Source organism: Nycticebus coucang, chromosome 7 (genome assembly GCF_027406575.1).
Source record: "Nycticebus coucang isolate mNycCou1 chromosome 7, mNycCou1.pri, whole genome shotgun sequence".
NCBI lineage: Eukaryota > Metazoa > Chordata > Mammalia > Primates > Lorisidae > Nycticebus > Nycticebus coucang.
In genome coordinates this window covers 129,283,067-129,310,293 of record NC_069786.1, presented here as the reverse complement: position 1 = coordinate 129,310,293, position 27,227 = coordinate 129,283,067, and the positions used below count along the sequence as shown (strand labels likewise).

Below are 27,227 nucleotides of genomic sequence, written 5' to 3'. Positions count from 1 at the left end.
GGCGCCCCTTGCCTCTTCTTTGCAACTACATTGAGTGTCATCTATCATTATTGCTGCCGTTGGAGGCCTGGCGACTGCCGGCTCTGCACTGCCTGGGGCAGAGGGACACTGGTCACAGAAGCAGCCAGGGAAAGGCCACCAGGCCCTGGGAGTTGTTGGAAGGAACCAGGGACAGCAAGGATGTTGAGGGCACCTGAACCACAGAGGCCCACGAGGTGGAGCTAAGTGCATCGAGGACACACATCAGGGTACAGCTTGGGGACTCAGGGATTGCACTGTTCCTGGTCCCTCACTCTTACTCTGGGAATCTCAACCTGCACGAGGGTGAGGGCACCTTGATGTCTGGGGTCACAGAGAGATTGCAAGGTGCAAAGGCAGGCCCTGGAACACAAGGGGTTAGTAGAGGAAGCTCATGACATTAGCCTTGGACAGTGTGGTCCAGGAGGAGACCAGAGGCCCAGAGGCTCATGGCAGCTGCTCCATGGTGGAGGCTGACCTAGGCAAACCAGAAGGGGTGGTCTCAGTGGGGCCTTAGGGCAGAATCCCAAAGGTACAAAGGGAACAGTTTGATTTGTTTAAAATCTCTGATCACATGTAGATCATGCTGGGGACCAAGCTGGAAGGGGGCAAGATGTGAACACCAGTCTTCACCGGGATATTATCAAGCACCCCAGATTTGGAGTTGAGGAGGTTGAGGAGGTAAAGAACCCCCCAGGTTCTTTACAGACGAAGAAGAACCAGAAAGGCTGATAAACATGTGAAAAGGCATCCAACTAATAAGGACGAGACCACATGGGGTGGGTGTGGCATTATAGACCCTCCGGGTGGCCAAACTGTCTACCTCTACAGCTCCAGAGAGGACTGGAGGGACAGGAGCTCCACATGCCTGAGATAGGGCAACAGAGAGAGACTCTGTCTCAAAAAAAAAAAAAAAAAAAAAAATTCCGTGATTCCCCTTGGTTGGAAAGGAAGGGATGGGATAGTTAGGGGGAAAGCATGGGTAAGGGGGACAGGATAGTCTGTTTCTCCATCTGGTGGTCAGGGTTCAATTCTATAATTATTATAATTCTTTATATATATTGTTCTGTTGTGTGGACTATTCTTTGTTGTTTTGTTAGTTTATTTATTTATTGAGACAGAGCCTCAAGCTGTCGCCCTGGGTAGAGTGCTGTGGCATCACAGCTCACAGCAACCTCCAACTCCTGGGCTCAAGTGAGTCTCCTGCTTCTGCCTCCCACAGTAGCTGGGACTACAGGTGCCCACCACAATACCCGACTATTTTTTGGTTATAGCCATCATTGTTGTTTGGTGGGCCTGGGCTGGATTCGAACCTGCCAGCTCAGGTGTATGTGGCTGGTGCTTTAGTCGCTTGAGCTGAGCCTATTGATTGATTAATTGATTGACCGACTGAGATAGAGTCTCACTCTGTTGCCCAGGCTAGAGTACAGTGGTGTCATCATAGCTCACAGCAACCTCAAACTCTACATTCAAGAAATCCTCCTGTCTTAGCCTCCCCAGGAGCTGGGAGTACAGGTGCCTGACACAATGCTCGGCTAATTTTCCTGTTTTTTAGTAGACAGACTCCAGTTCTTGCTCAGATTGGTCTTGAACTCCTGGTCTCAAGTGATCCTCCTGCCTGGGCCTCCTAGAGTGTTTAAATTACAGGTGTGAGCCATGGCACCTCGCCTGTATGTACTATTTTTAATGTTTGATATACCTCAAAAAGAAAGAGGCAGGAACAAGTTTGCAATTTGATCCAAATTAGATGCATCTGTTTCAACTGTGTTTTGCATTTTCATCTTGGACTAGTGGCCAGTGTGACATATACATATGTCTTTCCAAATGTGTATTCAGATTTAGGTGGAATAGGGGGATGTTTTAATTGCTGCCCAGACAATAAATAGCATTGAACTTCACAGTAAGAAAGTTATTATTTTCTTTTGAGACAGAGTTTCACTCAGTTGCTTTGAGTAGAGTGCTATAGTGTCATAGCTCACAGCAACCTCAAACTCTTGGGCTGAAGAGATCCTCCTGCCTCAGCCTCCTGATTACAGGCACCTGCCACAACACCTGGCTAGTTTTTCTATTTTTAGTAGAGATGGGGTCTCACTCTTACTCATGCTGGTCTCAAACTCCTGAGCTCAAGTAATCCACATGTGTCGGCCTCCCAGAGTGCTAAGATTACAGGTGTGACTCACCACACAGGCTAGAAAGTTATTATTTTTTGATCCTTTTCCAACCCTTCTAATAATGCCAAGGAGAAATTCTCAGCTGGCTCTAGGATGTCTTCACTACCACCCTAACTCTGCCATCTACTTTTTAATAAAGATAAAGCATACTTTAGACTCAGCCCTAGCAGGCAGAGGATTTAAGGAGAATTAATAATATATTTTTTGTTTGTCTGTTTTTTGGAATATACATGTCAGATAGATAGGATCTCTGGCTCTTCTAGGAACAAGGGTGCCCTACTTTGGAGCTGTCTAGAGCAGTTGGCCCACCTGGAAGGAAGGGTAAGGGTGGGCATACCCTTACTCCTGTCCTGACTACTGCCATGCTGGGGGAAGGAGGGAGGGAGGGAGGCTTTATCAATCTAGGAATTTCCCTCAAACCTCCCCCAGGTGGACTTTGGGAGAAGGCACTCCTAGTCACAGATGACACCTGTTGGTCATTTAGTAACATCTCTTCTCCAGACTTGGCCAATAACAGGAAACAACCTGAGTGAGACAGACACCTTCCAATTAATAAGAAAAAGCTGCTTACGTGAGATTGTTTCCTGCCTGTGGTCACTCTCTCCTATTGGCTCTGCTGGTGATTTTTCCCTTCAAGAGTCAGAGAAGCAGGATAACCAGGAGGCTGGACTTTGCACTTTGGAGTGTCTGGTCATTCTTCCTCTAAGAGCCCACTAAGAAGAGGGCAGACCGTGAGCCTCCCTCTGTAACAGAAGCCTGCGAGGGAGGCGGGGTGGAAGTGGGCCCGGCAGATAGAACACTCATCTAGATGCCCCGCGCACCAAGCTGACCCCTCACCCCCCAACAACCTGGCACAGGCCAGGCTTCCCTTGAGCCCAGTGATGTTGCCAAATGCAGGGGTGGCTTGCAAGTGAGCGGTTCCATTCCTAGCTCAAAGTCATCCTGCCAGGGTGACAGATGAAAGACTCAATTCTGCGCTGAAATTGCTTTGAGCCCTGACATGCCAGTGTGGAAAGGAAAGCTTATGAAAGTCAAGGACCTCCTGTAGCTATATTCAGTGGTTTAACTTTGATCTTGTGTCATAAGAAGCAGGAGGCCAGTTGTATTCCAATAGCCCTGGTAGGCTGAAAACCTGGAAGGTGCATCCACTAAAGGAGAGTTTCTGTTTCATGGTCCATTTTGCATTTCCCTTCCTGGGGCTCTCAGTAGGCGGCTAACTGCTGTCCAGAACTAGCAACGGGCAACTTCTGAACATTAGAGAACACAAAACAACGTAGTTCATAAACCTGGTTGAGTGAAATGACATTTTTATTTTATTTATTTTTTTCTAAAGGTAGAACCAGAAATTTATTTGGGGGGGAGGGACAGTAGGATTCCACATTAAAACAACTTTTTAAAGTAAAATAATTTAAATAGATCATACTCTCCTAAAGTGACTTTCTATATATTAAAAAGAAACCACTATCCCCAACCAAAAACCCACAAAAAGAGAGAAGGTTCAAAGGGATTATTTTATAGTAAGGTTTTACATTTAGAACCTAAACTCAGTCATGTGCAAATTCAAGCTCATCATTCCAAGAGCGGAAGGCATTTCTTATTTTTCCAGAACCTTCTTTATTGCTCTGAGAAGGCTCACCATCCTGACCTCATCCCCCAGGGCTCAAATCTTCAATCTCCTTCAACCCTCCCACCCCTACCCCAAGTCTAATCAGCTCCTGAAATCTGTGATTCTGGCCTAGGAATGCCCTTGGTACACTCTTCTGTAGAGCTGCCCATAGCTGGGCCAGCAGCCCCTCGGCAGTGCAGCCCTCCCCCAGGTGAAACGGCTTCTCCTGGCTCACTAGTTGCCCTGGGTAGCCCCTCACCCTGGGCTCCCAGGGCCTCCCCCCGGCCTGGGCTCAGGCACAAGGCACTGAGAGGTTCCATGAAGCAACCATAATTTGTCTCCAGCAGGACTGCTCGCTGCCCGAGTCTTTCAAGCAGAAGATCTTCTGCCATGTTCTCAATGAAGGGGAATATCGGGCTGCCTGTCAGTAGAAACTTTGTCTCAGTTGCTAGAAAAACGGACTGTTAATACACCCTATACTGAATGTATAAGAAACCTTGGAACAAATTGTGGATCCTTTTCTGCTAAGCGTGAATAAGATTTTTTATTTTTTACTTTGGTTTGTATTTATTTATTTATTTTTGTAGAGACAGAGTCTCACTTTATTGCCCACAGTAGAGTGCCATGGCATCACACAGTTTATAGCAACCTCCAACTCCTGGGCTTAGGAGATTCTCTTGCCTCAGCCTCCCGAATAGCTGGGACTACAGGCGCCCGCCACAACGCCCGGCTATTTTTTTTTTGTTGTTGTTGTTGCAGTTTGGCCAGGGCAGGGGTTGAATGCACCACCCTTGGTATATGGGCTGGCACCCTGCCCACTGAGCCACAGGCGCTGACCTGATTTTTATTTTCATTCAAGTTAAACTTGAATGTAGTTTTTTTTTGAGACAGAGTCTTACTTTCTTGCCCTCAGTAGAGTGTCATGGGGTCATAGCTCACAGCAACCTCCAACTCCTGGGCTCAAATGATCCTCTTGCTTCAGCCTCCTAAGTAGTTCTAACTATAGGCACTTGCCACCTTGCCTGGTTAGTTTTTCTATTTTTGATAGAGAAAGGGTCTCACTTTTGCTCAGGTTGGTCTTGAACTTCAGAGCTCAAGCAATCTCCCCTCCCAGAATCCCAGGATCACAGGCATGAGCTACTCTGCCTGCACCTACCTGAACGTAGTTTAAAGTACAAGTAACTCTGGAAGATTTTTTTTTTATTAATTGTTAGGGATTCATTGAGGGTATAAAGAACCAGGTTACATTGATTGCATTTGATAGATAAAGACCTTCTTATAATTGTGTCCCACCCCCAAAAGATGTTCCACACCCCATGTGGAAGATTTGTTAAAAACAAAATACAAAACACAGTATTTCCCTGTCTCCCTCCCTACTGTATTTAATGACTTAACTTTAATCTTTTATCATTAAAACCTTCTCTAAGAAAACCATTTTCCCCTCTCTTGGTTTTTTTATTTTAATATTTACCACCGTTGGCTGGGTGGGATGGCTCCTGCCTGTAATCCTAGCACTCTGGGACGCAGAGGTGGGAGGATCACTTGAGGCCAGGAGTTTGAGGCAGCAGTGAGATGATACTGTCATTGCAACAGAGTGAGACTCTGTCTCAAAAAAACCACCACCACCAACACAAATATTTATCTACAGAGAAGAAAAAAAAAAATTTTACCATAGGAACATTTGCACTAGAATTTTTTTTGTGTGTGTGGTTTTTTTTTTTTTTGGCCGGGGCTGGGTTTGAACCCACCACCTCCGGCATATGGGACTGGCACCCTACCCGCTGAGCCACAGGCGCCGCCCTGCACTAGAATTTTTATCACAGCTCAATTCACAATTGCCAAGATATGGAATTAACCCAAGTGCCCATCAACACATGAATGGATTAATAAACTGTGGTATATAATATAATAGTATGCCATGGAGTACTAGTCAGCCATAAAAACATGGAAACTTTCCATCCACTACTGCCCACACTGGAGAAAAATGCAATTAAATTGGGGGGGGGGGAGGCAAGCAGAGGGAGGGAAAAGGAGAGGTGGGAGGTAGATTGGCAAGCTCTCACCTAAGGTGCACAATGTAAGGCCATATAGCACACCCACTGGGTGAAGGGCTCAACTACAACTTGCACTTTACCTAACAAATGCAAACAGTGTAATCTAACCATTGTACCCTCAAATCAATCTGAGATAAAAAATATTTACCATGGGTTCTAAATAACTCACTTGTTCATTTAAAAATTTTAAGCTGTTGGCTTGGCGCCTGTGGCTCAAGTGGCTAAGGTGCCAGCCACATACACCTGAGCTGGTGGGTTTGAATCCAGCCCGGGCCTGCCAAACAACAAGGACGGCTGCAACCAAAAAATAGCTGGGCATCGTGGCAGGCGCCTGTTGTCTCAGCTACTTGGGAGGCAGAGGCAGGAGAATGGCTTGAGCCCAGGAGTTGGAGGTTGCTGTGAGCTGTGATGCCATGGCATTCTACCAAGGGTGACAGCTTGAGGCTCTGTCTCAAAAAAAAAGAAAGAAAACTATTAAAAAAATTTTTAAGCTGTTTCTATTGATATATTCTAGTCATATGTGTTATCATTTCATTGTGTATCCTCAAACAACCTAAAACAAAAATCATTAATCTTGATCACGAATCTGTACTTTGTGATGGATGGGTGGATGGGGGCAGCCTATGTCTGTTCTATGAGGCTTCAGCTGGGGTGGCTTGATAGGGCCAGGTGCTCTGCCTCCAAGATGGCTCAGTCACGTGGCTGATGACTTGGTGTTGGCTGGTGACCAGGAGGTGGGGCTCCTCTCCATGTGGTTTTGCCACAGAGTTGCTTGAGCTTCCTTACAGAACGGCAGCAGGATTCTGAGCAAAGGAAAGTGAAAGCTGCCAGACTCTTAAAAGACTGGGCCTGAAACCAGCACAGTGTCCTTTCTACCGTATAAGCTTAGCAGCCACAGAGGCTGTCCAGATCTGAGGGTGAAGACAAAGAATTTCCATCCTCCTTAATTATCCTACACCTTTCCACTGAGGAGAAAGAGCATTTAGCAACCTATTCACCAAATGCCCCTGCTTCGGCTCACACCTTTCCTCTCTCTGGTCCTCCTGATCCACTTCTGAGATCCTCATTTAGCATTTCTACTACGGCGCTGTGTCAATGCTATTGCTAGATGTGCATAATTACTTTTTCTTTCTTCCACTATGTTTCCCTGAAGCCAATAATTAATTTATTTTTACACATGGATTGTTTCCCATGTACTTAACTGCTAATCCAGTCCTAGACTCTGACAGTTCCCTAAATCTCCTCTTGGGCTTTTTTCTTCCTTTTTTCAGATTAATATGAGGGTACAATCAGGTGACATTGCTTGCCTTTGTTAGGTTGAGTCCAAGTTGTAGTGTCTCTCACCCAGGAGGTGTGCGGTGCACCCTTACATTGTGCCCTAGAGAGCTCACCAGTTACGCTTCCTTCTCTTCCCCCTCCGCCCCCTTCTCAGGCTTATCTGATGGATCCAGCTTTCTACCCACTTTGTTTCCTTGCTGCCCCCACCAGGGCCTGAGCTGCTCCTTCACCACTATCCTGAGTGCTTCCTTCACTACTTTCCAGGTTTATGTCCACACTGTGCGAGAGTATATCCTCCCTGAGGCAGGGGGCAGAGGACAGGCATTTTCTTTCTTTTTTTTTTAGAGATAGAGTTTCACTTTGTCGCCCTCGGTAGAGTGCTGTGCTGTCACAGCTCACAGCAACCTCCAACTCTTGGGCTTAGGCGATTCTCTTGCCTCAGCCTCCCAAGTAACTGGGACTACAGGCACCCGCCACAATGTCCGGCTATTTTTTTTTATTGCTGTTTGGCAGGGGCCGGGTTTGAACCCACCACCCTCAATTTGTTTAGTGGGGGAAGGACAGAGTCTCACTCTGTTCCCCAGGCTAGAGTGCCACAGCATCATAGCTCACAGCAACCTCAAACTCCTGGGCTCAAGCCATCCCCTTGCCTCAGCCTCCTGAGTAACTGGGGCTATGGCGCTCGCCACAACGCCCATCTAATTTTTCTATTTTTAGTAAAGATGGGGTCCCTTTTGCTCAGACTGGTCTTGAACTTCTGAGCTCAAGCAATCCAGCCACCTTACCCTTCCAGAGTGCTGGGATTACAGGCGTGAGTCACTGCACCCAGCCTGGGGATGGGCATTTTATGAGACTTCACCTGTCTGCAGGGGTTTTTTACTCTCCTGATGGTGAAATCCCTTTTCATGTATGCAGTCTATCTTCCCTCCAAGGGCTCTTACTTTGTTCTTTTTTTGGAGCAACCTGCTCTTGTTTTATGATTTTCTTAAAAAAAAAAACAAACAAAAAAACACCTCTTCGAAGACATCAACAATCATTTCCATTCTAAAGCTTTCTCTTATAAGGTCTGATTGTTCCTCAGAGCTTGTCCCATTTGTTTTAGGAGGTCCCCTAGGAAGGGCCAGCACTGGTTGTGCATTTATATTTCTGAGTGAGGACCACAAGAAGCTACATGAAGGGAGCTTATAGACAGACATTCCCTGTGGGGCAACTGGCTGGGTCACTGGTTGGGGAACTTATGCTGTGAGGGTCCTTGTCTTTCCTCCTGTGATGGACAGAGACCCAGAGAGATTCCTCCCATCTCTGGCTGGGGTGCGGAGGGCCTGGCTGCTAGCATCCTGGAGGCTGACTGGGAAGGGCTGTGGTCTCAGCTGTCTCATGCACATGGCCACACAGACCCTGGACCAGGACTGGCACCCCTGTGCAGACATCCTGAGTCTCTTGCAGGAGATGACCTCTGGTATTGCAGTGAGGCTGGGGCAGGTGCTGGGCTCTGCCAGCCAGGATCAAGGGCGCCACCTGCCACTTCTTGCATGTGACAGGTGCTGTGTTAGAGGTCTGTTACCAGACCAGAGGGCCTGTTACAGTTAGTTCCCAAAACTTGGGGGATCTGGTGTGTACACGTGGCCGGTTCCAGCTTTCTGTGTTGTTGCTGTGGATTCTCCTTTCTCAAGTCAGCTGTGCCTGGGACCACCCACCTGTCATCTGCTTTCCAGCTGCCAAACACGCTGCTTTCTTCTCCTTTTTCTCACCATTCCCTGGACTTTGGGGAGGCAGTGACAGCAGGTGTATGTTCCTCCACATTCTGTCTCCAGAAGCCTGCACATATGACCTCAGCCCACAGGCCTGGTTCCGGCCAGAGGGCCCAGGCTGCCACAGCCACCCTGGCTCTTCTCATGAGTCCTACAGGCTCTGTCCATATCCAGTCAGACCCCCACCCCCCGACCCCATAAGGCCCAAGTCAGTCCACTTGCTCTGCTGAGCATCTGGGCTGGCCCACTGGCCTACAAGTGCCCGTCCTGCAGGCCCTGCATGTCCTCTCCGGGACAGGTCATGGCTGCACAGCCCAGCCTGCCTGCTCTCCCCGTGTGCACAGCTGAATAGGCCCCAGCTCTCTGGCCTACCTGTGTTCCACCCAACAGGCCATCTCATCAGAGCCCTCCTGACCAGCCATGAGGCTCAGTGGCTCCTCACAGGCCTCATTCTCCGACCACCTGCAGAAACCTTCAAGAGGCTCTTGACCCCAGCAGGAGCCCAACCTCTGCACTCCCCACTGGTTCTCCTCACTGCCCTGTCCTCAGGCCCCACCTGTCTGTTGGGCACCCATAGCCATCTGTAATGATGGCAGCCTGGCCATGCCAGGCCTCACGGACATCTGGACTGTTTCCTGAGGCCTTCTTCATGGCAGCTGGGGTGGGGTATGGCACTGCCTCAGTGGAGGCCTGGCCTCCTCTGCCACTTGCTTCCCCAGCTCCTTCCTGTCCTGCCACTGTAGATCCCCAGAAGTCTCCTTCTGCGGTGTGCCATCTTTGGGGGGGGTCTGGGGAGGCAGCTGCCCCAAGTGGGGATGATCTCAGCTCTGTCCTGAGCCTCTCCTCACTATAACTGGGGAAGGTTAGTCTTCCTCCAGGAGAAAGGGCTATGTGCCCTCAGAGCTCTCCCCTCCCACCAACTCACCAGGCCCCCTCCTTCGCCATCTTCACCTGGTCTAGGAAGCATCGAACTGTCAAAACTGGGCACATAGTCACCAACCTCTTGACTTTGCCAGACCCTTGTCACAGAGTGTTTGTGTCTATCACCCTCCCCACAGGACCCAAGGTGGCCCTTGAGGAAAAGATAGCGTCTCATCGTATCTCCCAGGCGTCAGCATGCACTGGCACACAGGAGCTGTGGGACAGCTGCAGGAAGGAACAAGTCCTCCTCTTGATGAGCTTCGGTGTCTAGTCACCCCTTTTGTAAATAAGTCTGCTTGGTACAGGGCCACATAGGGGCTGTCCCACTAGGGAATCCATGGGCAGCTGTCAGAGCAATGTACCTTTTGACCAGAGCCCACAGGCCAGGGGATATGATAGGGGCTGTGTCTGAACCAGGCCCGCCTAGGCACAGACCTGCTGCTCTGAGGGAGCAGCTTCCACTTCAGTCAGACTAAGGGGCGGGGCTGCCATAGCCTCCATGACCCTAGGGTCCCCTGTGGCCTGGACAGGAAGTGAGGGGAGCCCAGCAATTGCCTCCAGGCAAGTGCAAGCAGCAGAGGCCTCCCTTGTTGACGGAGAGAGAGCCTAGAACTCCTACCAGCAAGTCCCTGCAGGGCTCTGCCCTAGCCATAGCTCCCAGGCCAGGGGATAAGGCCAATCTGGCCTGAGGGAGTCAAAGGAAAACTTGGCCACAGGTCCTCAGAGGTAGGGTAGTGTTGAGGGGATGGGGATGGGGTGGGGGAGTCTCGCCCTTGGGGCTCTTAATCAGGCTGCCTGGGCCAGGCTCCCACAGCTTTCTCCTTCTCCAAGTCCCTCACCTGTCTGTCCTCATAGATACTTGGTTCAGGAGAAGGCTCTGAGTGCAGAAGCAGTGGGGGCCCATGGTGGCTACTGGGGTAGACTTGGGGTGGCAGGACAGACAGACTGGGCTAAGGCACTAGAGGAGAGATGGCTATGAAGGCAGGTGCAGTACTGTGTCCCCTCCAGCCGACAGTGGCAGTGCGGAGGCAGCTATGCCAGTCACTGACTCCAGGCACCAGCACCACTCTAACAAGCTGCCGTGTTGAATTTTGCTTTGAAGAAAATTCACTGTAACTGGATCAAATGAGCTCGTTAATCCTGACATCCCAGGAACAGTGTGTGGAACAAGGCCTCAGTCACCATGGTTTTCATCCTGATTTCTGGCAGCTCTTGGAAAAGCCAGGCCAGGGTTCTCTGGAGGAGTGTGTGTGTGTGTGTGTGGTAGGCACAGGCTGTGTTCAGGGCACTGAGGAAGGGAGCTGCTCAGTGGCCTCCTGCCGTGTCCCTGGATCCCTAGGTGCTCCAGTCCTCCTCTCCTCAAGCCCAGGCTGATTTTGTCCCGTTTCCTTGGCATTGCTGGAACCCAGGATTGGGACTGGAGGTACAGAGACACTGACTCACATCAGGGATTAGATACTGCCCCTCTAGAGTGCTGGGCTGGGAACAGGGGGAGGGGGTGTGACAGGACCTATGCCTACCAGGCCACACGGGGTGGCTGCAGAGAGGAAGTGGGGGCGGGGTGGACATGGGCACATGCGTCAGGGTGATGGGTGAGCTCACTGTCCTGCATACTAATTACATTTTTTAATCAGCCAGAATGAGACTCTGGCATCAATCTGCCATGTGGCCAGCTCTGAATCATGCTAGAACTGACAGGGAGTTTCTGAGTGGTGACCCAGCTCAGCTGTGAGGGGTGAAGCCTGAGCCCAGTCTGCTGTCCTTGCCTGGAGTGTAAGGAGAACCCACTGCCCGGCTTCTGAGTGGTACCCCACACACCAGACAGCAGTTCACACTTGATTTTATTCCATGACACTGATTTGCTGAAATCCCCCATTTCCTGGGCAGGGGATGGCAGTGGTTACTGGGCAGGAGAGGGGTGGCAGCTAGGCAAATTGGGGCCCAATCTGCTGGGGTCAGCCCTGGCCAGGCCTCAGCCTTCTGTCCAGTTCCACTCCTCCCCTGCAGTTCATTTAAAAACGGAGCTGCAAAAATAAAATACAATGCAAAAATAAAAATAAAAACAAGCCCCTGAGTTAATAAAAGCCAAATTAAAAATCCCTTTTGGTGTCAACAGGTCCTACAAGCCAGTGGGCAGGGGCAGGTGCCTGGCCTCAGTCGTCTGGCTCGTCTGCAGACTCCTCATCGTGGTCTTCCTCCTCCCCAGGGCCCAGGAGGCTGTGGGTGCCTGGCCGTTTCAAGACTGCGCTGTACTTGAGGGCCGTGGTCTCTGCCCGCAGGACGACTTCCACCAGGCTGAAGATGGTGATGACCTGTGGCAGAGCCTGGGCCATGAGGGCACAAGGACCACAGGGGTGGAGGCCCAAACCCAGCTCCACCCCAGCTGTCAACTGGGCCCCGCAACCCACCCCAATAGCCTCTGCTGGCCCATCTGTAACTGGAGCCTCCTCCAGGACTGACGCCTGGTCAGAGACCTGAGGACACATGCCTGAGGCACTGTAAGAGCCAGAAGGGTCAGGAAACACAACTGGGGTGCTTGGCTTGGCCTGCAGGGCATGTTGTCAGTGAAAACAGTTCTGTACAATTTTGTGGGTATGAGGTCTGTAGTTGTCATCAGATTCTCAATAGGACCCAAAAGGTCAGAACCCTGCTTTAGTAGGACAGCCAGAGCCACCACATCTCCCCACAGTGGGTGTCCCCAGGGGAGGGAAGGCAAGGAGGAGGTATGGGGGTATGGCAGGGGACCTCAGTCAGATCCTGAAACCGCACTTAGACAGAAGTCTGCAGTGCTGGGGGCACGGGGAATGAGATGAGGGAGGAGGGGCCCCTGAGAAGCAGGAGCAAGGATGGGGGAGACGTGGGGAGACGAGACACAGTGGGGCCTGACCTGCTGGGCCGGTTCCTGCTCACTATCCTCAGGCTCCCAGACAAGCGTGAGCTCCGGCTTCTTGCCGACCTTCTGGAAGTTGTGGGACCGCAGGGCCAGGGCCTAGGGAACATACACCAGGCTTCAGGCCTCAGGCTGCCCTGAACCTTCTACCCTAGAGAGCCCTGCGGCTTGGAGGCAGCCCTGTGCCTTGGCCCATCTCCACCTGGGCTGCAGGGAGCTCCCTCTGCCAACCCAACGGCCGCTGTGAGACTGGAGATGGGGTCCACTCGATCCTGGCCCCTAGCCTCTGCTTCGGCTGAGGCAGCACCTGAGAGTGACCACATGCCAAGGGATGGGCACTGGGAGGGGCCGGAGGCTCTGTGTGCTATGGGGGGATGTTGCGGGTTGGCCTGGGGTTGAGCACAGTGACTGCAGCCAGTTGAACTGAGAACCACAGAGGCGGACAGCTGTGCCCTCTGCTGGCATGGGATGGTCAGTGCAGGCCGAGGGCTGGGCCCACTGCAGGGCTGCCCTGGACCTGAATTTGTCCTGCTCAGCGAGTTTCAGGACACAAGCCCTGAGGGGATCAGCTGGACTCGGTTCTGCCTCTTCTTCCTGCCCCATTTTTATGAACACCTGCCTTCCAAACCACATGCTGGGATCTGCGCTCCCCATGTACAGGCACTTTGGATGTTAGGAAATTCAAAGCCAGGGGCAGTGGCCAGGGGACCCAGGACTGGCTGAAGCAGGCGCCCTAGTCCCCTTGGAGAGAACTGATTACACAGTTGCCCAGGGCAGGGACAGTTCTTTTTGTTTTGCTTATGTTTTTGAAACAGTATCACATCTCCTGGCTAGTTTATATATTTTTTGAGACAGATTCTCACTTTGTCACCCGTGTTAGAGTCCTGTGGCGTCCGTCACACAGCTCACAGCAACCTCCAACACCTGGGCTTAGGGGATTCTCTTGCCTCAGCCTCCCGAGTAGCTGGGAGTATAGGTACCCGCTACAACGCCCAGCTTAGTTTTTATTTTTAAATAGAAGAGATGGGGTCTCACTCTTGCTCAAGTTGGTTTCAAACTCCTGAGCTCAAGTGATCAATCCATCTCAGCCTCTCAGAGCCACCATGCCCAGCTGACAGTTCTTTTTCTTCTTTTTGATGGTCATGGCATCCAGAGCGGCCACGACCAATTCTCTGGTCTTTCCCCACTCCACACCCCCAAAGCCTGCCTGCCCTGCCATGTGGCAGAGGTCTCAAAGGGGCCAGTTCTCTGGTTTCCTGGGCCCTTAGGGAAGAGGCTCAGGACAGATCTTGAGCCTGGTGCCCCTATCCCAGGGGAGCAGGGGTCACATGGTGGGCCTGGTGCTGGGGAGGTAGGATAGGATCGGGGCTCTGTACCCTGTGCCAGTGCAGGCCAGTGTAGTGCAGTGAGGGCTGCAGCGTCACCCCCCACAGCCTGTGTCCCTGCAGTGTGGACAGGATGGTTGGCCTGCCTGAGCCCACCTCCGTGCTCCTGCCAGGCCACTCACGTTGCAGTAGATGCGCTTCTGGACTCCGTAGCGCAGCACCAGCACGTCAAAAGCTTGGTTCAGGACACCCATCACCATGGCTTCTGACTCCAGGGGACCACATTCCTGTAGGGACACAGCTATAGCCATGGCATCTGCTGGGACTGTACCAGGCTCCTAGAGGGTCCTGGTGAGCAGGTGCCCGGGAGTGGGGGAGAAGAGGGAGGGTAGGGCACCAGGTGGGGGGGGCTCACCTTGACAAGGATGGCAAAGAAGAGGCCAGTGCTGAGCTCCTGCACACGCTTGGACGCCATGCGGCGGTCATTGCAGTGGTCAGCCTGCTTCTGCAGGGCATCAGGCTCCATATCCAGCTGCTTGCTATAGCCTAGGAGGAGAGGGTCAGGGGTCATGGCTGGCCAATGGGCCACGTGGCACCGTAGCCCAGGAACAGTGAAGGGCTGGGATGCCCAGTCTCTAGTGCTATGGAGTGCCATGGTCAGCGCCCTGGTCTTGGCTGAGCTGGGGCTGGAGGTGAGCCCATGGCAGCTTTGGCAGAACCACACATGGATGGAGATGTTCCAGGCCAGGTCCCCTGAGCTTTGGGAAGCCCAACGTCAACCTCCATAGTCAGAGCAGAGTGGCCTCTGGCCACTGGGCGTCTACTCTGATGTGGGTGGCTCTGAGCTGGCATAGGCCCCCCCTGGCTGGAACCATACCCCTCACCTAGAGCAGCAGCCAGGAGCCGGTGCACCAGGACGTCGGCGAAGCGGCGGATGGGAGAGGTGAAGTGTGTGTACAGCGGCACGTTGAGGGCGTAGTGCTGGAACTGTGCCCGGTCCTGCAGCAGCCCCGAGCAGAAGTACACCGCCATCTGCGGGGGTGGGGGCCTCAGAGCCTAGCCAGGCCTGGCAGAGCTATGTGTGACCCAGAGCCTCCACTTGGGCAGTCATGGAGTGGATGGACACCATGGGCCCCTGGCCGCTGAGCAAAGTCAGGCAGGCCCTGGGGCCAGGGGCCTTCCTACCTAAAGGGACCCAAGGGGCTGCCAGGAGGCTGTGGAGAGCCAGGTGCCCAAGCCTTTCTGCTCCTGGAGACAAACGCTGGCCTTGCTCAGGGCAGCCTAGACCCTTCTCGGTGAAGGCACTGAGGACAGCGCACACATAGCCAGCCCCACCCTCCTGAGGATAGCTGTGCTGGGAACCCTCAGGTCGCTGGGTGCCTCCCTTCAGAATCCTGCTGCATAGGCCACCTGGCCCTGAGGAGGGGTGGCCTCATGCTGGCATCTCCCACCAGCAGGAGGAAATGGTTCTGGTCTGCCTATTCTCAGCATGAGTCTGGGGCAGCTACTCCAGCTCAGGAAGGAGGAGGGGAAGTGTGTGGCCATGCAGGACATAGAGCTGTGGATGCTGTCTTCTGGAGGCTTAAGCAGAAGCTGTGGAACCTACAGGTTTATGTTCCAGAAGGCAAAGCCCAATGCAGCCAAAGTGCGAGGTGCGTTGAGAAGGCTGGGGACACAGAACCCCGCCTGGGCAGCATGTGCTCCTGTGGTCGGGGCCACCTTCACCCGCTCTGGCTCAATTCCTGCCTGGCTGCAGCCAAGCCGGCACCCAGACCATGTGGCCCCCAGGACTCCATGCCAGCCAAAGGAGGCCTTTTCTAGTCTGCCAGCCTCAACCTTTCTCGGGCTGACCTCAGGGACCTTCTGGTGGCCCATACACAGGTCTGAATTCAAAAGGCCTCTATTCCGGGCAGCAGTCAGGATGGGGCCGGAGCAGAACCCGAGTTCTCTAGGGCCCAGCCAGGAGCCAGAGCCACATTCTTGATGCTGTCTACCCTGCAGTCCCTGAGCATTCAGTGCTGGGAGCCAAGGCCACCGGTGCTGCCAGGAGCAAGTGAACAGGTTCCTGGCCCAAGGGCCAAGGTTGCAGCCGTGTGAGTTCACTTGCTCTCTGGCTCCCTCGGTGCTTGCGCACACTCACACCCTCCTGTGCACTTGGCCAGACAGACAGCCGGCTCCGGTTACTCCACACATGGGCCCTGGAATCTAGGGCGCAGTTGGTGGTGACTCGCTCGGCTCCCTACCTCCATTTCCCTTCCAGCCCCTGCAGGGCTCTGGGTTATGTCCAGGGCAAGTCTGGGGAGCTGAGGGTAGGAATGTAGCCTCCACTTTAGTCACATTTGGGCTTTGTTCTCAGCAGTGACACAGCTTTCCAGATGATCTGGGGTGAGGAGGACAAAGGGCCCTCCCTCCTGGCTGGTGCAACTGTCTCTGGGTAAGGTGAGAGGAGTGGGGAGCAGTGACAGCCCAGGTGTCCTATTTAGCAGCTCACGTGGGACCAGATGCCTGCCTCATCTATGTCCACTGCTGCTGCTGCCTTTGCCTGTCCCATGTCCCCACCCCAATTCCTGGGCTGAGAGAGCAGGAGCACCCCAGACAGTCTGGCCCCTTTCTATGGCCCCATCCCCAGACATGTTGCCTCAAAGGTCATGGGCAGGTAAAGGCAAGAGAAGTTCTGTCAGGCTCTGAGGAGGATATTGTCTGTGGAGCCCCAGGGCTGTCTGGACCATGAAGGGGAATGGCTTCAGGAGCTGGGGCAGGGAATGGGGGCCCTGCAGGGCATGGCCAGGGAACATTTCTGGGACCCAGAGGCTGTGCTGTCAAGCTGGTCTGAAACAACTGAAGTGGGGGAGGTGGTGACCAAGTGCCTGGCAAAGCCCACTGTACTGGGGGTGCCACACGTGCTTGGCAGATGCCTGTGATCTGGAGTAGGCCATTCCTAGCAGAGCTCAAACTGTCAGAAAATAAACCAAGGCTTGTTGAAGCCATTTGCTACTCTTGAACAGATTGAATCTGCTGAGTGGCCAAACACCTGAAAAATGGCCTGTTGCTGTCCCTGGCTGGGCAGGTTCAGAGCTGAGCTCACACCTCAGCATCCTCAGCTCTCCTAGACCTGACAGGCCACTGAGGTTTCCTGTTCCCGTCAAGCTTAGGAACTGACAGTCAGCCTGGAGGGACATATGGGCCAGCTAGGAGCAAGCCCACCTTATAGGCTGTCACCTGCCTGCAGATACTGGCCCAGGTTCATAGCTGACTCCTCTCTTCTCCCATGATGGCCAGAGGCAGACTCAGTCTGAACTGTTCAGGCTGGCATGGAGGCCGAGGAGCATTCTGGGGGCTGGCTGCCACATGAGCCCTTCTCTCCCCCATAAAAGCCCAGCCAAAGATGAGGTATGACTAGCCTTTAACAGAAGGCCTGGGGAGCATGTGGCCCCTGAGTAAGTGTGAACAGGAAGATACAGGTCAAACCTGACGTCAGTTCTGCCTGGAGGTGGCCTCCCCTCCCAGCCCAGAGTGTTCCTCTGTGCTGACGAAGGAGGGGCACCCTCTCCCCCAGCCTGGCCCCAAGCAGAGCAGCAGAGAGGGTGGCTGTGTGTGCAGTGGTGCTCTGGGAGCAGGGGAAGACAGAGGCTACGCCCCTCCTTACCTGCATGGGCCGGGAGCACATATTGGTGAGCACCTCCTTCTGGGCCAGTGAGTATTTGTCATTTCCAAATGTTTTGGTCAGACTTTTCTAGAAGCAAATTCCAGAAATCTGTGTGGTATGTGGTCAGGCTTGGGGAGAGACTCTGGCCCCCTATCTCATATTGACCAGCTAATGCCTGACCCAGGAGCAGAAGGGTCAGCCTGGGGGCCTAGCCTCCCCTCAGATGGCTACAGGAGGGTAAGGCACAGGCCTGAGTTCAGTCTCTTCTATGTCTAGCTGGCTGGCCTGGGCAGCCTGCGGTGCAGCTCTCCAACCTAAGGCAGCTCTCTGCCCCTCCCAGGCTTGAAGCATGGGTGAGAAAAGTCTTCTTCCTGTGGGATCACAGCCAAGGCCAAGGGTTCCCCAGCCCATGAGGCTTAGCTCCAGACCAGGAGAACCTGAAAGCTCTTAGCATAAAAACACCCCTTGCATTTCTACAATTCTAGCTCCCATATTGAAATCTCCGGGCCCAAGACCAGCCCTTCCCTGGCCACAGGATCCCTGCCCACAGCTAAGCTGGCAATGTCCCTGCAGTCCATCCAGTCCCAGTGGGGGAGACACAGGGGGCTTTTTCCCAGGGTTTCTCTACTCCCTTGTGTGTGTGTGTGTGGGGACCTGGCTGAAGGTGAAGGACCCTGGTGGGAAAGATGCTGCTGGACCTCCACTTTCCAGGCTTTTCTCTTCTTTCACCCAAGCAAGGTCTTCCCCTATACTTACATTGAGGGCTCCTGCAGAGCTAAAGTCCATGGGTAGCCCCATCTGGTCGCAGAATTCTATCAGGTCGTCGAGCATCTTTGTCTGGGGTGGAGGGTGCCGGCGTAGCAAGGCCCGTTCAGGGAAGGCACGGTAGATCTTGTGAGCCACTGCCATGTTGGCCAAGAGCATAAACTCCTCCACGAGCCTGCAGGGGGTAGACCGGGGACGGACGGGACCGTTGAGCTTCCACAATGTCACTGTGCAGCCCTTCCCATGCTCCCTGCATAGCTGGCTCTTCTGTGCCTATCAGGTCTCATTTTAAGCACAGCCTCCCAGCCCCCAAATCTAATGCCTTCCTCTCACCCCTTTTCCCTCCCCTGCACGACACTGTCTCCTGATTGGTGAGCTTGTGGGCTGTCCCCCTCACTAGGCAGGGGCTTCCAGAGAGCATCTGCCTACTTCCCTGCTGTAGCCTCAGAGCTCAGGAGCCTGCTTGGCCCAGAGAAGGTGCTAGGCAGAGATCTCTGTGGAATGACCAGACTCCTGGAGCCCTCTATGACAGTTCTGTGCCCAACCAGGGCCACAGAAAAGTGAAGCCCCCCCCATCCCTGGGAGCCCTCTGAGTCTGGTCAGAGAACTCCCTGGGTGGTGCTGGGGGGCTGTGGCACTGCAGACTGAACACTCCACATGCCCCCTTCCTGCCTGGGGATTGTGTCTTGTAGGAGATAAGCTATCCAACTAGGGTTTCTGAAGATGAGCAGGTGAGTCAGGGCATTACATGAGAAAGCCCTCAGTGTGGGGACATTGCAAGCATTGGTTAGCATGAATGGCCTAAGCGTTGTTCTGGCCTTGCCTTACTTTGGGAGAACTAGACTAACAATCAGACTGAATGGGTATGGCTCCAGGGAAAGGACGAGAGTGCACCAGGGTCCCAGGGTGGAGAAGCAGGGACCAAAAGGTAGAGGAAGTGGGCTACCAGACCAGAGGTAGGCAAAGGGGAGCTGACATCACACAGCCCCAAGGTCAGCACCTACCCACCCACCTAGGCCAAAACTGGGGCAGGGAGCCATGTGCTGCTTCCTTCCACCTGTGCTGGGAGGCACAAAGGCCAAAGCCTCCAATTGAGTGAACTTGGGTATGTTCCACTGCCAGTGACAAGGACCCTGTGTGGGGAAAGCTGCCTCCTGAGGGAGGGAGACACAGGCCTATTAAGGCCTTGTTTAGATTGGGGCACTCTGTCCTGACTGCCTTTTCCCAAGTTCCATGGAGCTTCTCCCCTGGAGCAGGAGAGGTCAGGGAAGTCACAGAGGTCAGGGGAAAAGCTCCCACTGCTGGTCTGGCAGCAGCTGGAAGCCTGGAATGATCTTTCCCTTCCTGGAGGTGTGAATCATGCTGTGGGATCAGCCTCATTGTCTGGCCAAGCTCTTGGGAAGAAAGGCCTCACCCAGAAGGAGATAGTGCCAGGACTCGAGAGCACACCTATCTGCCCAGGGAACCCTCTCTGCACAGGAAGGTCAGGAAATGCCCCAGCAGGGCAGGCACCAACAGAGGGGCTGGGGGGAGAGCCTATGCCCACGGAGGGGGGTGACACCAGCCCTGCATGCCTGGCCTCTTCTTTGCAGAGACTGCTCTGGGATAGTCCATAGCCCATAGCCCACAGATAGGGAAGGTTATAGCTTGGGCTTGTGACCACAAGGACCAGGCCTCAGGTGGCCTTTGGAGCATACAAGAAACCAGCTTTTGGAATGAGGAGCTTCTCAGAGGGTCCCTGGAGTACAGAAACTACCTTTTAAATGGCCTATCTGCCACCATCCCCTCATCTGCCCTCATGCCCATCACCTTCCACTAAAAACCTTGCATTCAAGCACCTTCAGGAGTGCAAGTGCCAAGGCTGTTGAGTCCAGGTTCTAATCCTGACTGCTCATGTTCTTGCTGTGGGAACTTGAACATGTCAGAGACCTCTCCCTACCCTGTTTATTCTCAAACATAAGACAGGGTAATAGTGACACCTAATCACATGGCTTTTATGAAGGACAGTAGAAATTCATGTGTTGAAGGACAGACCTGATACCAGATGGCCAAGGCTCTCAGGTCACAGGCACTGCTGTCGTCTCGCCCCACCTGCTCCCACACAGCCAAGCCTGGATCTTCCCATCATGCCCTGTGACTCCCATCCGTGGCAGCAATCTCCCTCCCTTGCTGCTCTAGGGTCACTGTGTCCTGTCTAGGCCCATGGGACTCTTATTTGATTTTCAGATTTAGATATTATCAACCCAACCCAAGAGAAATCCCAGTCCCTGCTCAAGAAATGTTTCACGGTATGTATTCTCTGCCTTGGTCACACGATCATCGCCAAAATGTCTCAGACGTCCACATTCATTCTTGGTCCACTAGTCCACATGGACATAGTTTACCATGTTCTAGCCACGGTTCTAGGCTTTTCTCCCCCATGAAGTTGGGTATCCTGGTGGGCTGGGAGCACCCAGTCTGTTCTCCAGCTAAGTGTTTGCTTGGGTGAGAGGGAGACACTGCAACCTCACGGCTGACTCTGGGTGTATTTTGCAGTATGCCCTGCAGAGGGCAGCATGGCCCCATAGCAGGTTTGCAGGGAGGATGCAGGCTAAGGAGCCACTAGAAGGGGTGGGGGGGTGGGGTGGGGTGAAGAAGTAAGGCTGTGCTGGGCACAGCCCGTCCCTCCCACCATAGCCCACAGGGTCAGGAACTAATTGCCCAAGAGCCATTGGGCTGGGCCACCTTTCTGCTCCCAGTTCTTGCAGGGGCTTTTGCACCTTACCTCTCGTGGTCTTCATAAGGACAAGGACAAGAACAGGGAGAGGAAGAGGGTGGGGCTGAGCTGGGATCCCTACACTGTGGTAACAGACCCAGGCCAGCTGCTTCTGCAGTGTCTCTGTTCTTTGTTCTCCCTGGACCCCGGCACAGCCCCATGAGTCACCCTTGGCCTCTTCAGAGGACAACACATGCACTCTTGGTAACCCTGATCACAGAGCCTGCTGTAGCTGTGTAAAAGGCCCACCTGGGCCACTTCGCAGGTGTGGCTAGATCTGTTTCCTTTGCAACCTCAGCTTCTTCCCAGGCTGGGAGTTAGGAGAGTGTGTGGAACTCTGGCCAAGCCAGTAGGGGGACACTGACCCACCAAAAAAAGGGATGGCACAGCAGGATAGCCTGATTCCCTGGGTGTGGACAAGACTCATTAGTGTTCTAACACAGCTGCAGGGACCATTTCCCCACAACCTGTTCTCATATCCTTCTACACTGCAGGTGGCAGAGGATAGGCAGAGACCAGGTGACTGAGCAGAGGTGAGCAGAGGCAGGGCCTGGTGAGGGCTCTGGTAGTCACCTACTCAGGTGGCTGGAAGGAGGGTCCTCAATGGAGTTAGGGACCTGGGAGGCCAGGGCCAAGTCAAGCTGCCAGCAGCCAGAGCTCCACTGAGCACAGGATACAGTGTCAATGGTGCACCCAGGCACTGAGGACGGAGGAGGGGGATGGATCATGGAGGGGGGGCAGTGTCACCACCCTTATCTGGGGCTCCAGAGTCCCCCCACCCTGTAAATGCCTCATATCAGCCAGCAGGGGGCCCCCAGGACCTGCCTTCTGCAGGACCTGGGACGTGGCAGAGCAAACTTAGAATTCTGGGCAGGAAGGAGCCCTCCAGGATATACAGTCCAGCCCTGTGCCCCAAGGCCTGGAGAGTCTCTCAGCTTCCCCTCTGTGTTCCTTCTTCTTTTTTTTTTTTTTTGTAGAGACAGAGTCTCACTTTATGGCCCTTGGTAGAGTGCCGTGGCATCACACAGCTCACAGCAACCTCCAGCTCCTGGGCTTAAGCGATTCTCTTGCCTCAGCCTCCCGAGTAGCTGGGACTACAGGTGCCTGCCACAGCACCTGGCTATTTTTTTGTTGCAGTTTGGCAGGGGCTGGGTTTGAACCCGCCACCCTCGGCATATGGGGCTGGTGCCCTACTCACTGAGCCACAGGCGCCGCCCTCTGTGTTCCTTCTTTAGTCAAAGCCTAGCCCTGGGTTGAGGGCTTCATCAGCCAGGAGAGGCATAGGCCACTGCAGGGCCACTGAGGGCGCTCCACAACTGACCCCATCACAAGTCCGTCCCTGATCTCCATCCTCTCCCAGAGATGGGGGGCAGGGACATGTGCACAGGCCTGGCAGCCATCCAACCTGTAAAGATGCCTCCAGCTCTTCATCTCCACACCTTTGGAACCCCAAAGAGGGCAGTGTGGGCCCCAGGGCTTTCAAGGGGATGGAGCTCTGCCCATTGCCCTGGACTCAGACCTTGTCACTTGCTCTGGGCACCTGCCCTATGCAACCCATCTGCTCACCCAGTGACAGCATGGCCCAGGCATGAGATCACCAGGTCTGGCTTGGGAAGGGGGTGGTGGGACTCAGCAACTGCCTGACAACTGCTCTGCTAGGGGCTCAGGAATGGCTGCCAGCCAGGATCACCTTCCAGAACAGCAAGCCAAGCCCTTGGAGACAGGGCCTCGGTCCCAGCCTGGCATCTGCTGAGCATCTGGAGCCATGTGCCATGGGGGCCCCACGACTCTGGAGGTCTGGGGCTGGACTGTGCCGTGACTGATGACTGCAGGGCCGGGACATGTGCTGCTCTGCGCTCATGAACACCTCTCACATCCCATATTACCTGGTCTGGGCCTCTGGAGTGCAGGAGGGGCAGGGGAGGGACAGGTAAGGCTCCCTTCCAGATATCAGGGAAAGGCCTGAGCCACGTACACCCCACCCTCACTGCAAGGTGACTGTGGTTAGAACAGTTTGGCCCAAAGTACATTGTCACCTTTAGAAAAAGGTGTCACTGAGAATATACACGAAATGCTGAGGCTCTTTTCTTTCTTTCTTTTTAATCACAGGATATCCTTTGTTACAAGAGGGAGCTATCTCTTAAGGGGTGATGTTTGGGCAAAGCTGCTCTGGCCCTCGCAGGATCAGGGAACTACTGCATGGCTTGTTTTCACCTCTTTCTGTGAGGGGCAAAGCCTAACACGTGTGGAAAGTTCTCTGTTGTGGGTCAGGGTACAGGGTATCCTGGGGTCAGGCTCCTTCCTGCGCCCCAGGTGCACAGGCCGTACCATCAGGAGAGGCAGAGACAGGGCTACCATTCGGCAGCTTGGCCATAGCCCCAGCCTCACCACTCCCTGGATGTGATTTCAAATTTCTTAACCACTTTCAATTTTATCTGAAAATCAGGGATGCACTGTACAGTTGCCTGGCCTTAAACAAATATGGCATTATTATTATACACAGCATAGCGAGGGCCTGGGAGCTCTATCTCTAGGACTTTGGCTAAACACATAGCAAGGTATTTGAAAGCTTCTCCTGTCCACCCACCACAAGGCTACCACCCTTCTCTTTTACAAACTGGCTTCCCTACCGTCACGCTCTGCCCTGTGTTCTTTGTACCAAATCTAGTCACATCCCTCTCCTGCCTGAAGGTCCTCAGCATCTGCCACTGTGCTTGGGACAGACAATTCCAAGTCCTGGGGAGTGAGGTCTTATGTTTAGGATCACTTCTCCCTTCTCTGCCCTCACTTGTCCCTGTTTCCTGCTGCTATCCTGGGGCTGAGTTTCCTGGGCCGCTCTTCTTCTCTTTGCTTCTTGGCTGCCACTCCATCTGGGAGGGCAGGGTGAGAGAATTTGGGAAGTGCTTTGCGATATTCCACCCAGGCCTCATCCTGGCACTTAGCCCTACAGTTGTGATGACTTCTGTGATCAAGGGTTGGCTCTCTTCCCACCCTCCACGTTATGGGTTCCAGTCCCATGTAGGTGCTCAATGCATCTGTGTAGAAGGGAGGACTCCTAGGTCAGGGCACATCAGACTCCAGTTTGGGGGTCAGGAGAGCTGGGTTCCTGTTCCCATGTTCCTTTCTATGGGACACATAGCTTTTAGCCATCTGCTATTGACTTGATGCTTAATGTCAAGAGTGCTGATAATGTCAGCCTCTGCCTGAGGGAGTCTGTTCCCAACAGTCTGGCCCCAGGGGCAGCTGGGGCCAGTTCTTGCTCTTCCCTCCCTGTTCCCCATGGGCACCACTCTCCACCTCAGACCAGGCAGTGGCGAGGTACCTCATACAGCTCTGAGCTAGCACACCTCGCCCTTCAGAACCGGCACATGTGTCTTCCTGGTTGGCTCTGTCTTCAAGCTCAGCCTCTTCTGAACTACTGCATGGCCTGACTATTCTACGGAGGTGCAGGCAGCTCTGGCCCACCCGTTCCCACACTCCTATAGCCTGGATGTTTTCACCTCTTTCTGTGAGGGGCAAAGCCTAACACGTGAACAGGAAAGGGACTGGCCCCAAGTCCCACAACTCCTCAAGTAGCAGTTAGTGTGCCCTTGAGGCCCTTCTGCCACCACAGCGACTTGGCTCTGCCCTCTAGGAGCTCCCACAGGGAGGTGTGTTCACAAATGCAAGATGAATTCCGAGAGATGGCAAGGACAACAAAGATATTTTACATAAAAGGGAAGACATAGCAGAGACATAGAGGGGGCAAAGAAAAAGGCAGCCACCCCTGGAAATGAAGGCATCGAGAGAAGGCTGTGGCAAGGGGAGACACAAGAGGACTGCGGGCAGGAGGGGTGTAGGGGACTTAGGGACAAGGGCTGGACATCACAAAGGAACCTTAAGAAGGACGCAGTAAAGGTTGGAGGCAGGGACTAGGAAGCAGCTAAGATGAAAACTTTCTTCCTTTGTAAAATGAAGAGAAAGCAAAGCATAAAAGAAAACTGAGTTGCCTAAGACTTGCAAGCAGCAGCTAAGGGGCAGCAAGGAAGGAGAGCAGGGCCACAGGCTAGGAGGCATGCAGGAGGGCGCAAGCACCCCCACAGAGTGGGTGCTGGGAGAAGGGGACAAAGGTCGAGCTGAGCAAGTGGTCTCCAGTGGGAATGCTGCCGAGAAGAGGAGGGGCTTGCTGGATGTGGCCAATAGGAGCACGCAGCGATGGCGGTGAGGCTGGGGAAGCAGACTCAGAAAACCAAGGGGACGGAGGGAGGGAGGCCATAGTGTATGGATAACTCTCCCTATAGTTCCCAGTGGAGGCTGGAGTTTGCCTTCAGGCGAGGAGGGACATCTGTCGTGGTTCCTGGTTGCTGTTTGAAGGAGGCCAGAGGCAGAGGAGCTAACATGAGGAGGACTCTGAGTGGGGCAGGGGGAAGAGGAAGAGGATCTCCAGGGAGGAAGCCTGAGGTCCCATCCCCAGGAGGGTAAGCTGGTGAGCTCACAGGTGAGAGGCTGGGGTGCTTTGAGGGTGAGGTGGGGCATGTATGAGTAGCCCAAGGAAGGCCTGCACCATGTCCCCATGGAAAGGATGGGCTATGGCCAGCAAATGCTGCTTCCGTAGAGCATCCTAGAGGCACAGGGTTAGTGTGAGGCCACATTACAGTGGCCATGAGCAGAAGAGCCTTTCCCAGATCAGATAGCCAGCCAGGGCAGAAAGGGCTAGAGCCACACTTTCTGGGCACCTGTCCAGTGTGTCCTGAAGGTTCTGGGCAGATGCTTGGCCCCCAGCAGCCCCAGAAAGGAGGAGACAAGCTGGAGAGTGGAGAGGTAACCTTGGCGACCAGCACGAGAACTACCCTGGAAATGTCTTTCCAAGTCCACTGGGCACAGGTGAGAAGACAGAGACCTGCACCTGCCAGGCCAACTCAGAATAGCCACACAAAGGGTTTGGAACCTGGACAGCCTACCTGGGTAGACCTGGGGAGCAGAAGGTATGGCTCACATCAGGTCAGCTCTGGGCTATTGTTCCTTGCCCTGGAACTTGGTGGGTCTGACGAGTGGAGGGAGGTTGGCACAGGCAGCAGTTCTCTCCTGGCCCAGGCATGGTACCAATGATAGGCCCCCCGGCTGGCCTCAGACTCCTCCTCTAGACTTGGACTCTGAACCCTGCTGGCAAGAGAGGCTGGTGTCCAAAGATGCCCAGTTTCCATGTCCATTTTATCAGCTAAATGATGAGAAACTGACCACACCCCTTCCTTACCCAGGTCACTCAGAGTGGCTTTGGAAATGACTGGGAGCCTAGCTGGGGTAGGAAAGAGGGCCATGGCTGATCCCCAAAGATGAAAATGCATCCATTTTCAAAGAGCAGAGCCAAGAGCAGGAAGAAAGCAGCCTCTTCTGTCCTTAGTCACCAGGGCCCTTGTCACACTCTGTGGGTGTCTCCTGCTAACAGAATAGGCCTCTCACAGAGATTGTTCAATTAGCTCTTGGTGAAAACTGCCAACTTGGAAATTTGATAAGAACTGCTTCCATCCAGTTTCGTATTCATTTCTTCAGAAGACCAGATTTCCTCCAGATGGGCACATTCCTGCTGTGAGCTCAGTAGTGGCCACGAAGACGGCTGCTGGGGCTGCCACGGGATCTGCGCACCTGGCTTGGCCCCCTCTCGGTGACTGAGCGGGCTGCAGGGACAGGCGGTGGCTGCCCTTGTGTAGGGCCCGCTGCTCTCCCTGCACCCCAAATTGAGCACTGTGTGAAATGCAGGCCCAGGAAGTCAGTGATGTGCCAGGCACTGAAGCACAAGCTGCTGGGAGGAAAGCTGAGAAGATGGCTGCAGTCCTGTCCCAGGTCAGGCAGGGTGGGACTGGTGGCCTGGGAGCTGGAAAGTGGAGGCGTGGAGATCAGGAGCTGCAGCAGAGCTGCTGGGATGAGGGGACTGTGGTGGTGGGGGGAATGCTGGAGATTAACGGAGGGGTGCCCACCCACAGCCGGCTGCAAGTCCCGGAGCGTAGGGTGCTGTGGCCATGGGGCTGACTGCACATCACAGATAGGGCCTCTCGCTGACCCCTCTCATC

The 27,227-nt window shown here is 53.7% G+C and overlaps 1 protein-coding gene across 10 annotated transcripts in view; it reads right to left on the bottom strand.

Annotated features, from left to right (window-relative positions):
* Positions 1-10,633: 10,633 nt before the first annotated feature.
* Positions 10,634-27,227, bottom strand: part of DIS3L2 (DIS3 like 3'-5' exoribonuclease 2) — a 408,739-nt gene continuing 392,145 nt past the window's right edge. For 3 of the 10 annotated variants that reach the window (XM_053598149.1, XM_053598151.1, XM_053598152.1), the window contains 7 exons: positions 18,417-18,600; positions 17,661-17,747; positions 14,899-15,046; positions 14,430-14,560; positions 14,197-14,301; positions 12,687-12,788; positions 10,634-12,123 (listed from right to left, as the gene is read on the bottom strand). In XM_053598149.1, coding sequence (XP_053454124.1) covers positions 11,953-12,123; positions 12,687-12,788; positions 14,197-14,301; positions 14,430-14,560; positions 14,899-15,046; positions 17,661-17,747; positions 18,417-18,600 — 928 coding nt within the window. In that variant the 3' untranslated portion in view covers positions 10,634-11,952. The other 7 variants (XM_053598150.1, XM_053598153.1, XM_053598154.1 and 4 more) reach the window with 7 other exon arrangements.